This window comes from Centruroides sculpturatus, unplaced genomic scaffold, assembly GCF_000671375.1.
Source record: "Centruroides sculpturatus isolate CEXI.00-Female unplaced genomic scaffold, Cexi_2.0 scaffold759, whole genome shotgun sequence".
Classification (NCBI taxonomy): Eukaryota; Metazoa; Arthropoda; class Arachnida; order Scorpiones; family Buthidae; genus Centruroides; species Centruroides sculpturatus.
In genome coordinates, this window is record NW_019385017.1 from 153587 (window position 1) to 168005 (window position 14419).

The 14419-nt window shown below is 28.1% G+C and overlaps 1 protein-coding gene across 1 annotated transcript in view; it reads right to left on the reverse strand.

The window, feature by feature from the left end:
• LOC111633491 overlaps nt 1–14419 on the reverse strand; it is a 97468-nt gene that overhangs the window by 42907 nt on the left and 40142 nt on the right. Inside the window, exons 16-18 of the mRNA XM_023378073.1 lie at nt 7979–7984; nt 2187–2473; nt 1917–2119 (exon numbers count right to left, since the gene is read on the reverse strand). Of these exons, the coding sequence (XP_023233841.1) occupies nt 1917–2119; nt 2187–2473; nt 7979–7984 (496 nt within the window). The remainder of the gene's footprint in view (nt 1–1916; nt 2120–2186; nt 2474–7978; nt 7985–14419) is intronic.

The following is a 14419-nucleotide window of genomic DNA, read 5'->3' on the forward strand; positions in this document are numbered from 1 at the left end:
CAAAAAAATATACGTATTTTGGAAATGTTGAGTCGAATTAGTCTAGAATCGATTAATTTTATGAAAGAAAACCTTTCAAACAGCCGTAGTCCGTAAACTATGATTCCTACAAAATTGATTCATAAAGAACGGAACGTATCTACCGTCTTATAGGGGGATCTACTGTATTTGTTCCGATTATCCGGATTTTTCCTTATCCGGACTACCTTCATCCCCAGTTAGTCCGGATAATCGAGATTCTACTGTATATAAAATATATGTATAAAATGTATAACTGAAAAAATTATAAATAGAACAACAGAAGAATATTACTAAATAGCTGAAATTAAAGATGTAATAAAGATGTATTTGTTAAGTAATTATCCAAAACACCTATTACAAAATAGTTAAATAAAAGTATGAACAGTAATATGAAAAAAGAATGGTGACTTATAAAAATATGAATATAATACTTTAATTTTTATACAATGTTTATCAGTTCATTAATAAATCATACAAAAATTGAGATTGATAATAAAAAAGAAAAAATTACTGAACACTGATAATATAGTATATTGTTTACAACGTAGTTGTGATACTTCATATTTATATATATGAGAAACTAGTAGGATGTCAAAACTGCAATTACAAGAACATATCAGGGTCATAAAGTATAATTATGTAATTATGTAAACTGATAGACACTGTAAATACAGGATGTAAACTGAATTTAAAGCAAAAATTTTAAAATAAGAAGAAAATAATTACAAAAGAAAATTAAGAGAGTAGTTACAGATTTTGAAGCATAGAAAAAAAATTTAATTGTATGAATGAAAACAATGGTTAACAATTGAATATTATTTGGTCATCTGATAGGCATTAGAGAGTGCAACTAATTTAAATTTCCATAGTCTGTAAAATATGTTACAAGTTATATAGAATTGATATTTTGAATAGTTTGACGCAGGTGTATTTTTAAAATGTCTTAATGTACACCATTGTTTGATATTTGTTGTGTACCATAATGTAAGTAAACTCATTTTTATAAAAATATATTTTCTCTCTTTTATAATGTAGTATAGTAAAAAATTTTTTTCCATATGGTGGCATTCACTCCAACTGAAAAGGAACTTTAAGTATGAAACATAGATTTTGGAGAAAAAGATATATATAATAAAGAATATCAGTGTGTCAACTTACAATCTGCAGTGTGATTGCCCTTTAAATATGATCACATTGTTATTGTACTGTACATATGAAGAAAATTTTATTATTAGTGTAAGTTTTCTGCCATATTTAAATATTACATACGTCACTCTCATTAAGCATAATTTGATGAATTTTATTTCTGTTATTACTATCTGAAAAGTATGTGTTATTACTCACAGTTAGTATTTAGTGATAATCAAGCATATGTTATTTTAAAAAGTTAAGTAACTTTTTAAAATAACACATGCCTGATGATCACTAAATGCATTTAAAAGTAAAATGTATTTAATACATATCAGTTTTTGATATTCTCATAAAATCTAATGATCATCAAGCATCATTGACTTGACCTGCCTTAATGATGCTTGATGATCACTAAATACTAACTGTGAATATATTCAGAAAAATGTAATTAAATGATAAATCTTTTTATATCATACTAAATCTTAACATTGTAAATCTGATATACTTTCCTAAATTATAAGACATTTAAAATTATTTTATACCACCCAAAAAAAAAAAAATAATAATTATATAAGTAAAAGAAATGAATTAACAATTGATTGTACTATGAATAATTTATGCTAAAAAGTATATATATCATATCAGAAATAACTTTCTATTTTATAATTTTATTTAAATGTCATTTATTTAAATTATTACATTACATATGCAAACTAAAAATAATTTAATCACTTAACACTTTCATAAATATAATCTCAACTTACCCCTGGTTCAAGAATAGTAATAGTTGATGGAGCTACTGCAACATTTACAAACTTATATTGTTCCTGGGGTACTACCGAAACTAACTGATCAATAGCTGCATTTAAAACTTCTATTCCTAGGGCTCTAGTAACTAGAGTAGTTCCTAAATAATGGACTTTAAGGACTTTTTTTGGTTCTTCCATAGGTGTTGGAAATGATTGACCTATAACATATTATTTACAATGAGCCAAACTATTTAAGCAAGCAAAATATTTAGAACGAATACTTACTTGTATAGGAACTCTGTGAATTGCTGTGAAGAAAACGTCGTTGCTCTGTTGGTAAATTGGTTGGGCGGGCTGCTATATTCCTACCACTAAGACAAGGTACACCATGAAAATTATGCACACCAGGTCCAACAGGTTTTGCTAGATTTTGTTGAAGGCTTCTTGCTATCATTATTTTTTTGCAGATATCTCGAAGAGTATTGGCAATGATACGTGCAGGGATATCACAGCGGAAGACATGGCACATATGCTTACGAGTTATACGATCACGAGCAACATATGCAAAGTCCCTAAAAATTTATTAAATTCAATAAAAAAAAATTTATAATTGACAAATGACAATGTCTTTTAAAAGAAATTAACTATGTAAATTATTTATCAGTAATATGTAAGCAACATGCAATAATTACAATAAATTATTACTTTTATATTATAAAATTATATTTTAAAATACTAAAAGTGCAAAATGTTAAATAAAAAAAATCACCGAAGGCAAATAAAATCATTTATTGTGTTTTAATGAAATTATAAAAGCTAATCACACAATTATTGTATTTTATATACAGTTAACTCCACATTGTAATGATAGATGTCATGTTATCAATCAGTTATTGTTATCAAAATTAATGCAAAATATATGTTAAAATACATTATAAAAATGTTTGCTTAATGTAATCATAATTATTAGGTTGTTTGGAAAGTAAGTTTGCTTTTTTTTTTACCATTAGACTGATTAGTCGAATTTTTCCTGCCATTTTCATTCTAAACCGTATTATCATTATATATTTTGAAAGCTAGCATTTTAAGGCTTATTTGTAAAAAATTTTATTTGATTCTGTGCAATTGTTTATTTTTTGTGTCCCATCAAATATGGAAGATCGAAAGCAGCATTTTCGGCATATTTTGCTTTTTTTATTACCAAAAAATCAAAATGCTGTTCAAGCAAGAAAAAAATTGTGCTACATGTATGGAGATGATGTGTTGAGAGAAAGACAGTGCCAAAACTGGTTTACAAAATTTCATTCTGGCAATTTTAATATCGAAGATGCACCATGTTCTGGATGGCCAGTTGAAACCAATGAAAACAAAATAAAGGTACTGATTGAAGCAAACTGCCGAATAACAAAACGTAAAATCACTAAGAGATTAAATTTGTTAAATTGAACCATTTATGATTACTTGAAATGAATTGGTTTTGTTTCAAAGCTTGATATATGGGTTCCACATCAAAGAGAGAGATGCTCTCTTTGGTGGGATTTTAAGGAAATTTTTTTTAGAACTTTTACCAGACAATTTAACAATTGATTCAAAAATGTAAAAAAAATTTAAATCGAGTAAACAAATTGAATAATATCATCAAACAGAAAAGGCAGCCAAAATTGATCAACAAAACAGGTGTAGTGTTTTACAAAATTGATTACAAAACAGGTCAAATTTCAATAAGAGGGACATAGTTGAATTTTTCACTTTCCAATAACTTTTTTTACAAATAATTGTATAACTAAAAATTACATATAATTTTTAGTAAATATCAAAATATAAATCATATATCCACCATGCAGAAAAAAAGAAAGATCAAGAACTTTTTTAGACTATTCATGACAAATATAATAGTAAGCTAAATTATCAGAATAGCTATTATTTTATTAACGAGGTATGTTATTTTACACACTTAATGTTATAAATATGATACACTTCTCATAGTAATAATGTAGTTAAATTTATTTAAATATATATATAAGAGTAGCAGATTTTACTGTTCATTATGTAAATTTCAATACAGTATAAAAATATAATGTTGGATTGTGCAACTATAGAGTTGAAGAGAAGATAAAATAAAAATATGAATTTAATGAGTAAGGCTTCCACAATTAATCTTTCTTAAATTGATAATATGTTAAAAATCTTTATGTAATTTATCTCATAACTTGCAATTTGACTTGTGTATTGTTTATATAATTTAAATTAGTCTGAATATCATAAATAATGGAATAAACTTAGTATAATATATATATATATATATATATATATGTTACTGTGAATGACCGATAACTGGTGAATGTCAACATTATCTGGTAAATGTCAGCATTCACACAGTTGTTTCGTGTATGTACAAAATATTTGCTAAATATCATTATTTCTCACTTACATTGGCAAATGTCGACATTCAGCATGCACTGATGGTGAATGTTGAATAAAAATATTTTTGTTACGTTAAGTCAAAAATGCAACTTTTTAATATGTCAAAATAGGAGAAAGCTTAAGTAATAGCACATGTAAATAAACTGTTGAACCTAAAACGAACAGTACATTCTTAATAAGAAAAGAAATTAATTCAATAATAAACTTACACATAAATTATGATTAACGTTATACAATCTTATTTATTGCAACAACTTAAACTGTTGTGACACTTTGAATTGCACAAGAGTCCCTTGTTTTTACAACTGCATTTATTCGTGGAACAGTTTTTTTGCAATGACAGCATGTATAGCCTTGCCCTCCACTTTTCGAATTAGCTGCAGCTGCTTCTCACAGCGATATTTCTTGAGAAGAAATCTCATGTAAGGAAAGTAACTTTTCTTTACAAATTACAAACTGATTATGTTATTACGTGATTACGAACTGATCTGTTAATAGTATTTTTTATTTGGATATCGCTGACACCCTACCGATGACCCTCTCATCCTCCGCCACTCGACCTGACAAACCAATCCCCACCTCATGGGATCAAAACAACAAAAACACTATCCAGTGACAAAGTGGGCAGTTTCTACCAAACCATTGCCGGGAAAAGAGGTACGACCTTGTCCTACCTCCGGCTACCCACAAAAAATTTGGTGACAGACTGTCGCCTCTCTGTTGACATTGGTTTCTCGTTTCGACCTCCACCAAAGCTTCTGTGCTTGTTGACAAACATCAGCAATTGTTCGAACGTATAATAATATAACCAAATATTTGGTCTTTCACCGACGTATTTTGTGTGTGTCAACACTCACCGGAGAATATCGAAATTCTCTAATTTCGGTCTTTCACAGTAACATATATATATATTATTTATTCCAGATTATTGGTTATTAAACTTTTTGAATATTGACTGTATTTCAAAAATATTTTATTAATGATTAAACTTTGTTAACATTATTTAATAATTAGATTAGATTTAGTAACTCTTTCCGCCTATTTTTTCAAATACTATTTTTATTAATAATTTTATTACTAATAAAAATACATGAATATAAATATATTTAAGGAATNTCATGCAGTTAAATAAAAGCATTGCCATGCTATTCCATGCATAAGCATCAATAAATATGCCTATGGTGAGAAATAATTTTACCTTTCCCTAAAGCCCGATTTTAATTGCATAAACTAGCATATCAAACTTGATTTTATTAAATTTTGATTTAAAAATTTTTTTCTTATTTTTAATGTATTCAGTTTCAAATGAACATTGAGAACAGACATGTACCATACTGAAAATAGTAATTTAAATAATATATTCAAGAAGAATAAAGGACACATTGTGAGTAATAATATTCAAATACCAGCCAAAGACGTGAGATCTAAGATGTGGAAAAGATTTGGTTTTTCACTTTTTACTTTGATTATGTTAACTCTAGCAATAAAGTTTCCTCTGAAGTAGAAATATCAATTCATAATATTGTGATTATCTAAATTTACATAGTTATATCAAAACTGTCTTTATATCAGTGTCTTTATTTAAAAAGTTATATCTAATACATATTCAATCAATTATCAAAATTAATTATCTGAAATATTGATTGTGTATTTAATTAAACCCTAAATATCAATTAAGTTTACTATTTCATTTCTGAAATTATCAATATCATTTAATTGATATTTAGGGTTTAAATAAAATTATTGCAAATTGATGATGAACAAATTGAAATTGCAAAATGGTAAGCATTTTCAATGTTATCTCTATTAATTTTCAATTAGTAACAAAATTATAATTATGAAAAAATTATTCTGAATTTTTCGATGTTTATTATTTTCATCAAAAATGCAAATTTCACAAAAAATCATTATGTACAAACTTGAATTAATATTGGAACATTCACAATTACTAAAATGTACAACCACATTGTAACATGCAAACTTTACAAAAAAATGTTTTTCATACTTTATTCCAGACCTACAGTATTAAAAATAAAACATGTCAAACCCTAAAATTCATTACCAACCACTACAGTTAACTAAACTATGAAATATGTCAAATGTTGTGATCAAATTTCTTTTTCTTTTTCAAAATTTTAGTTTGTTCTAAGAATTGGATAGTTACCAATTCAGTTAAAGTTCAAATAATATTTTTATAATCAAAGTTAACTTTATACTGAAGTTTCATTACAGTATTGTTCATTTAAGGAACATTTGATGCTAGAAAGAATTGAGTCTAGTTTTTAATTGATATTGAAATGTTTTTCAGAACTAAACATCCCATCATCAGAATCCAAACAAAAACTAACACACAAGTGTAGGAAGGGCATTCCAGTGGTTCCTTCTTTCAATCATTTGAAAAAATTTTGAACATTTTTTGAGCCTAATATGCTCATTTTCATCAGAAATGAATAAAAGTCCCTTGCCCTAGGACCTGTCAGGTGGCCTTTACAAGATCCCAATGTAAAATAACAAGGAGTCTATCTTTTACATTGACAGCACTTACTGCATTCTAAAAGTAAGACTTGCAGAACATAAGGAGATCTCAAGAAAGCAAAGACTTCCCAGCACAAGCAGAAGAGTTAATCCTAAACAAAAACTATGTTTCAGTTTGGAAAGATATGGAGATTGTAATTCTCACCACTAAAAATTTACCCATCAGAACAGTGGAAGAGCTGCTTATCACAATTATCTCAAACCTGGACAAAAAAAAAAGGTCAGATTCAAATTTGGATCTGTAGTGTGGATAATTAAATTGGTATCACACCAATAAGATTCTAGTCTATTGTGTCCTTTTTTTTATATTCATTCATTTATGTTATTTTGCATTATTTTATTTATTTATCATTCAAACTAATTGTACACATATTCATCTAGATGCAAACTTCTGCATTTGATGTGAATTGCTCATTCTTCTACTTCAAATTAATATTATTTGTTATGTCACAGTATTCCCAAACAAATGTTTAAAATTACAAATTTTCAAAAACTTTTAGAATGTGTTACTGACATTTAATAAATTTGTTATGATATGAAACTTCAAGAAACTTTGAATTTTTCAATCAAAACAGAACCATTGAAACACATTGCCTACACTTGTGTTCTTTTTTTGTATAGATTCTGATGATAGGTTGTTTAGCCCTGACGAGTATTTAAATCTCAATTAAAAATCAGACTGTTTAATCCCTTCTAGTGTCAAATACTCATTAGTTTCTCATGGAGTCATCTAATTTGTAACAAGTAAGAGCTTATTCATTTCAATTGTAAATTTAGAAAATCTCTTGTTTTAATTATCATATTTAAAATAGTAATAACTTTAAATTTAGATTTAAGAATTTGTTCTCAAACAACTAAGTTTTTTTTTAAATTTAATTTTTGATATTTTTCAGTATTGTTCATAATTATACAGTATTACAGCTTTATTATTTTACTTTCTTACAACACAATGTAACTAATGATATAACAACAACTTTTAAATTTTATATTTAAATAAAAATTTAAAGGATGAATTACAATTATCAATAAAAATATTTCATGCAGTTAAATAAAAGCATTGCCATGCTATTCCATGCATAAGCATCAATAAATATGCCTATGGTGAGAAATAATTTTACCTTTCCCTAAAGCCCGAGTCACCACACAGGTACACGGGATGAATGCAATAAACAAAAACGAGAAAAGTTTACAATATTAACTATATAGAATGAATTTTGTATAATTAATTAGTCAATTATATTATTAATATACTTTTGTCAATATTTAATATGTAAATAATACATAATAATACAATGATTAATTACAATTTTAGTATAATAGTAAACATTGTAAATAGACTAATAATAAATTACTGTGTTATTAATTTCACTACTTTCAACTAAAACTTGAAGGAATGTTATATCAATATTACTTTTTTTAAAATGGTCATCAAAAAATATTTTATGTTGACAATGAAACAAACAGAAATACTTTCAGTAGAGTAATAAGCTATGCAGTTAAGCAACTGGATTATTGAAAATTAAGAATAACTACAGAAACAAGATCTAAAATAAGCCTTTGTTAAGAATAAGTTTTTCCACTTATTGATAACTTCTATTGGATATGCATAAGTAATAGAAAGAGGCAAGCTCAATTGAAAGCTTAAATCTCGACTTTGTTTTTGTAATCAGTTTAAAACATATGAAAACTTTCCTGTTTTGAAAATACAGTAAGATCCCATTTAACGCTGATTTGATATAATGCGGTCTGCTTGAAGCCTTAAAAAAGCTCAAAATTTACGCTGATTTAAATTATTGTGGCATTTCATTGATTCATTTATAATAAGATTATTTGCAAACACAAACCAATCAGCAAAAGGGGGCAAAAAGGTGTATTTTCTTTAAATCTATGTTTGTTTGGTGCAATTTTGGAAAAAATATAACATCATGGATGTCATAGGAAATATCGACTTTGCTTGGCAAGAATTAACTGATAAATGCATGAACAAAGTGTGGAAGAAGTTATGACTGAAGGTATCCAAGAATTCTCAACGAGAAGAGCCTATATCTGTATCGTTAGGTTGACTAAAATGTCAACCTAATCAATACAGCAGGACTAGGAGATGTAGACAATCAGGATATTGAGGAGTTACAGCAGGTTTCTGGTGAAAGCCTTACCAATGATGACCTTCAAGAACTGGCAGAACATGGAATTCATGTGGAACTGGAAAACAGAGATTCTGAAAACGAGCAACACAAAAAATTTCTGTACAGATTTCCTTAGTAAAAGTTTGGTAACGATAACCGAAATCGTTGATCAAACTGTAGTGAATGATCCAGATTTTGAAAAAAGTACAAAAGCAAAAAGCGGCATTTTGAATGTGATCTTCTGCTACTGACATTTGCTTAAGGAAAGAAAAAAAAGTGACAAATGAAACTTTATGACTTTATTGCAAAAGAACAAGAAGAATTTCACAAAAGTCAAGACCTTTATCACAAAAAATGAACTTTACATTTCTGTGCATATGTTTGTGTGTTATTTAACTTATATTATTATACAAATTAAAATAAAAATAACTTAAAGTAAAATTTGTTTATTTTTGGTTGCGTGTTCCCCTATCCCTATTTACCTATTTACTCTATGTTAAAATCAGGGCTGTGGAGTCGGAGTCGTGGAGTTTTGATGTTTTAGCAGGAGTCGGAGTCGGAGTCGTCAAAAAATCCGCCAACTCCGACTCCTATTTACTTGCCAGCTTGTTATGTATATAAAACGGAAAAGTATTGGAATCGTGTCAAATTTGACCCTCCAAGTTTTTTATTTTTTTTTATTTTTTTGCAAATCCACACGTTTGGAGACCTCCCGAACCCCCTCAAAAAAGTCAATAAAGGGGAAAAATTCGCGCGCGCGTGTGTGTTGGTGTCTAATTTGTTTAATTTCTTTATTTTCTGTTCTGAGATATTAAACAATATCTCAGAACGGGTAAAGTTTAAGAAACGAAATGTGGCACTGTGGCTTGCATATAAAGGGGCATTAATACTATTAAATTTTGGTTCTTAATTAAAGGTGGACAGGGTGAACACATAAAAGTGGCCATGTGTCATATCTCTTAATGAATATTTTACTCGTTTTTAGCGTTCAAAATTTAAAAAAAATAAAATAAAACTCGTCTTTACCCTCAAAGTAAGCTTTTTTGTCATTTTATAATAGTACAGTAAAACCCGTTAAGATGTTGTCGCTTAAGATGTTAGAATGTATATGGGGACACAATTTAGTTCAACCACTTTGACTTAAATAACTAACTCCTGTGTTAAACCATCCGACTCGTATTCTGACCACTCTGACCACAGAAATTATTAGGCTTCAAACAGGGTGAACGAAATCATGTCCCTTCGCACACAGTCTAACATCCACACATATAGAAAAAAACCTCGAATCTTTTGCATATCTCAAAATTTCAAGGTGTCCCGAGTCCAAAAATGTAAAAATTTGGGAGGGGTCATTTTTTGACCGAGCGCTACACTTTTCCTCTGTTATACAGGCCTATAACAGCCAGAAAAGTAAAAACTATCGAATAAATATTTATATATTACTTAGAGAAGTCTTTTAGCTTTGGAATAAAAAGTTTCTACGCTCTATCTTTATTACAACTCTATTTATTGAATATTTTATTCTGATGTCACGTGATGACATCAGAATTTCCGGGTCTCTTTCGGTAACAAGTCTGCCACTAGTCAGAGTCGGAGTCGGAGTCAGTTGGTAAAAAACAGTTGGAGTCGGAGTCGGTAGATTTTTACGCGACTCCACAGCCCTGGTTAAAATGATCTCATTTAACACTGTTTCACTTAGCGCTTTGTTGTCTAGGAATGCATCCCCCACGTTAATCAGGGTCTTACTGTAGTTCATATAAGCTCTCTTATAGGATATGAAAACTTAGGAGAGATGAAATTAACTGTAAGATTTAAGTGCTGTGACTAACCAAATGGATGACTAATGTTCTGATAGACTGAAAAGAGATCTAAATATAATAATTACATCTTTGGAACTATAACATTAGTATATCTTTCATATTTTTGATTTTTGAAAACATACCTTCAAAGAAGAATTTTTGCAAAAATGTGTTTAGAATGCATAATTTTAAAGAACACCAATGTTCAATCGATGAAAGTGGAGATTAGATATGGAATATCTAGTCTCGACTTTCATCTATCTAACTCTGTTCTCTCTGTTCTTGAGATTAAGAAAAGACAGATAGATGGATGACAGTGAGAATTTATAGATCTAAAATTTTTTCAAATTGCAACTCAATAATTTTCAGAAATAAAATAATTTAGAAAGATGGATAAAGGTTAAAAATAGATGTGATGCAATTTCATTGAACACTACTATACTATCAACAAGGTAAATTCATATTTAAACATATATATAAATGTATCAGTTTTCTATCTATCTTTTTACAGTAAATCTTATATAATTTTAACTTAAATTGTGATCTAACAGTAATTTCATATATCAAATGATACTGACTTCAATAAAATATTTTGATAATGTAGAATGTTCCAGAGTTTTATGTTTGTAACACAAAAATTTCTAGCTTTAAAAATGATAAAACACATCACAATTATTATTAATTCATTATTTTTATAAATTAGGGAGGAACAAAATTAATTTATAGAAGTCAAACAGATTTATTGTATTAAACATTTTTCAAAGTTATTCTATCCCACTTTCAAATTAAATTACAAAATTAGAAAGATTGAACTTTTATTTAAATTCCATGTCTTTAGATCAGGGATATCCAACCTTTTTGTTCCTCCGGGCCACATTGGAAGAAGTCATGGAGTTTTGGGCCACAAGCATATATAATATATTTGTGACCCAATCCTAAAATATACTTGTATATTTAAGGATTAACATGTCTAGATTATAGTAATAAGTATTAAAACTTTATCACGAAAAAGGATATTTTAAAAAATTACTTCTACAGACTTCCAATTTTTACTTAGAAATAAATAAATTCATTTATTATAAAGGAGACAAACAAAAATTTACTTGAAAAACACAAATATTTGTTTTATTTGGGTCTCTAATTAATAAAAAACGACAAAACACCATTTTAAAGTGCATTTTCATTTGACTAATATTATAAATAATATGTAGCTCAGAAAGTAACCAATACACAAAATGATAATTTTTACACCAAACTAAAAAAGGGTAGCCAAATTTGGCGCAAAGTAGCCAAATCTTGCAACGCTGGAAAGAATACTAAATAATGCTGGAGTTGGAACTCAAAGGATTATAGATCCAAATTTGAGAAAAGGAGAGAAAGAACAAAAGATAAAAAGTAGTGAGGAAGGTTGGAAAATTAAGGGTCAATATTTGTATAACAGAAGGTCTATTTAACCTTTCTCAATACTTTTTATCTTTTGGCCTTTCTCTCCTTTTCTCAAATTTGGGTGTATAATCCTTTGAGTTACAACTTCAGCTTTATTTAGTATTCCTTCGTTGAGTATTTGAAAGTATTTCCTTTTCACTCAAAAATAAAATATGTATAAAAGTTTACAGCTTTGTGAAACTTCTTTTTTGAGTTTATGCTGTTAAAATAAATAAATAAACAAAAAATAAAACAATTTGTCAGTTTTGTTTACACATTTATTGGGCCGCATGCGGCCCGCGGGTTGGACACCCATGCTCTAGATCATTATAGTTTAAAAATTTGTAATCTTCACAATAGTTCTAATTGTGTAATTTTATCTGAAGATGGATTTGTTTGTTTTGTTAAGTTATGGCAATGCAACACTTGGGCAATCTGCCTAGAGGGAATGCCTTCTGGGAGGTCTTTTTAGGGTAACAGACTGTCTGTAATTCAGGAATTACAGATGTGGAGAAAATCTGGAAAACTCTACGTGGCCAGCCCATCCTGGCGAGATGTGAACCCAAGACTGAACTCCCAGTGTTCAGGGAACGAAACCACTTGGCCACTGGTGGGCCCAATTTGAAGATGGTATGGAAAAACTTCAAAAAACTATTTGATTTCTTAACGTATAAGCATATCTTGTTCCTTCCTGATTTAGTCATAATAAAATTGCATATTTCTAAAACAACATTACTTTATTTTTGTGACAAACAATTTCCTTTACTTTAATATTAATATACATTCCTTCAAATAGAATATTGGTAAAATATTAAAATTATTTTAAAATCATTAATATTGTTCATAATTACTTTAACTTAACTTTAATTCTTATTTGTTTACTTTCTACCAAAAATAAGACTTTTATGCAAAATATAACCAGAGCAAAGATCAGTTATATAATATTCTATAAATGTATTTGGATTATTAATGTTTAAAATTATTACTATTAATTAAAATTTACTCTTTGTAAAATAGTTATTCTATTTGATGATATATTTTACAAATACTGATTAATGTAGTGAATAGATTTATAGTCACACAAACACATTTAAGTAGGGGGCATCATTACAGCCGACCAAATTTGAACTATTATTTTAACCAACTACATACAATTTGAAGTTTGACTACAGGTGCTCCCCTATTTACAAACAGATTAAGTTCCTGACGTTTTGTTGTAAGTTGAAAACTAAGCTAGAAAGTACATTTATATACAGAATAACCACTTATTGTTAGTGTTTGATCCTTCAATGTAAAATAACAAACACACTAACCTTATGTTTCTTCCAGTAGAATGGTGAAAAATTAACACAAATGTGAAAAAATTGACACAAAACAAATCTCATTATTAACATATGATGCAGCATGAATCATTATACAGATTATCTGTACAAGAAAAATTATAAGTTTTGATTTAGCTAAAACCAAGCTATATTAGAATTATCAGATTTCATTATTGAGTAATTTTTAAGCCAAACAGAAAGCTATTATTTCTAATAAATGCATGTTTAGAAATAAATAGCTTTCGGGAGACTATCCGATTTTGCAAACAAGTGATTTAATTGTTGTTTTATTATTTTCTTAGAAGGGAAATTTGCATGTGTGGTGCGATTGATTCACCATTGGGTGATCCTTGTTTGCACTTTTTGTCAAAATTACACGAGGAAACTTTTGGTGTTATTTGTTTTTCGTTTGATGGCTTTAAAAAAGTAATATCTGATTGCAATTTGTTTTTTAAGGTTTATACTAATAATACTGTTAATAATTTAAGGTAATTTGTGCCCAGGCCATGGTTTATCTGTTATTTAACCATCAGTTGCTCTGGATACTTGGGAGAATATCTGATTTTGTGAACAAGTGATTTATTTGTTGTTTTATTATTTTCTAGATAAGGTTTAGCCTAGTCTGTTGGTTATCAATTTATTTTAATTTTATTTTGTTTTGGATAGTTCTCCCATGTAAATTTAAGTTTAGAATGTAGATATTTAATTGTTTGATTATTATTTTATTAATGTTGTTGCATATATTTGTGGGATATGTTGTATAATTTTGTATGATTTTTGTATATTTGTTTTGCTTTTTATTCTTCTCCTCGCATCATAGTTTTGTACCAATATGCTTAGATAAATAAATAAAAATAAAATAAATAGCTTTCTAGTAAGATGTCGCT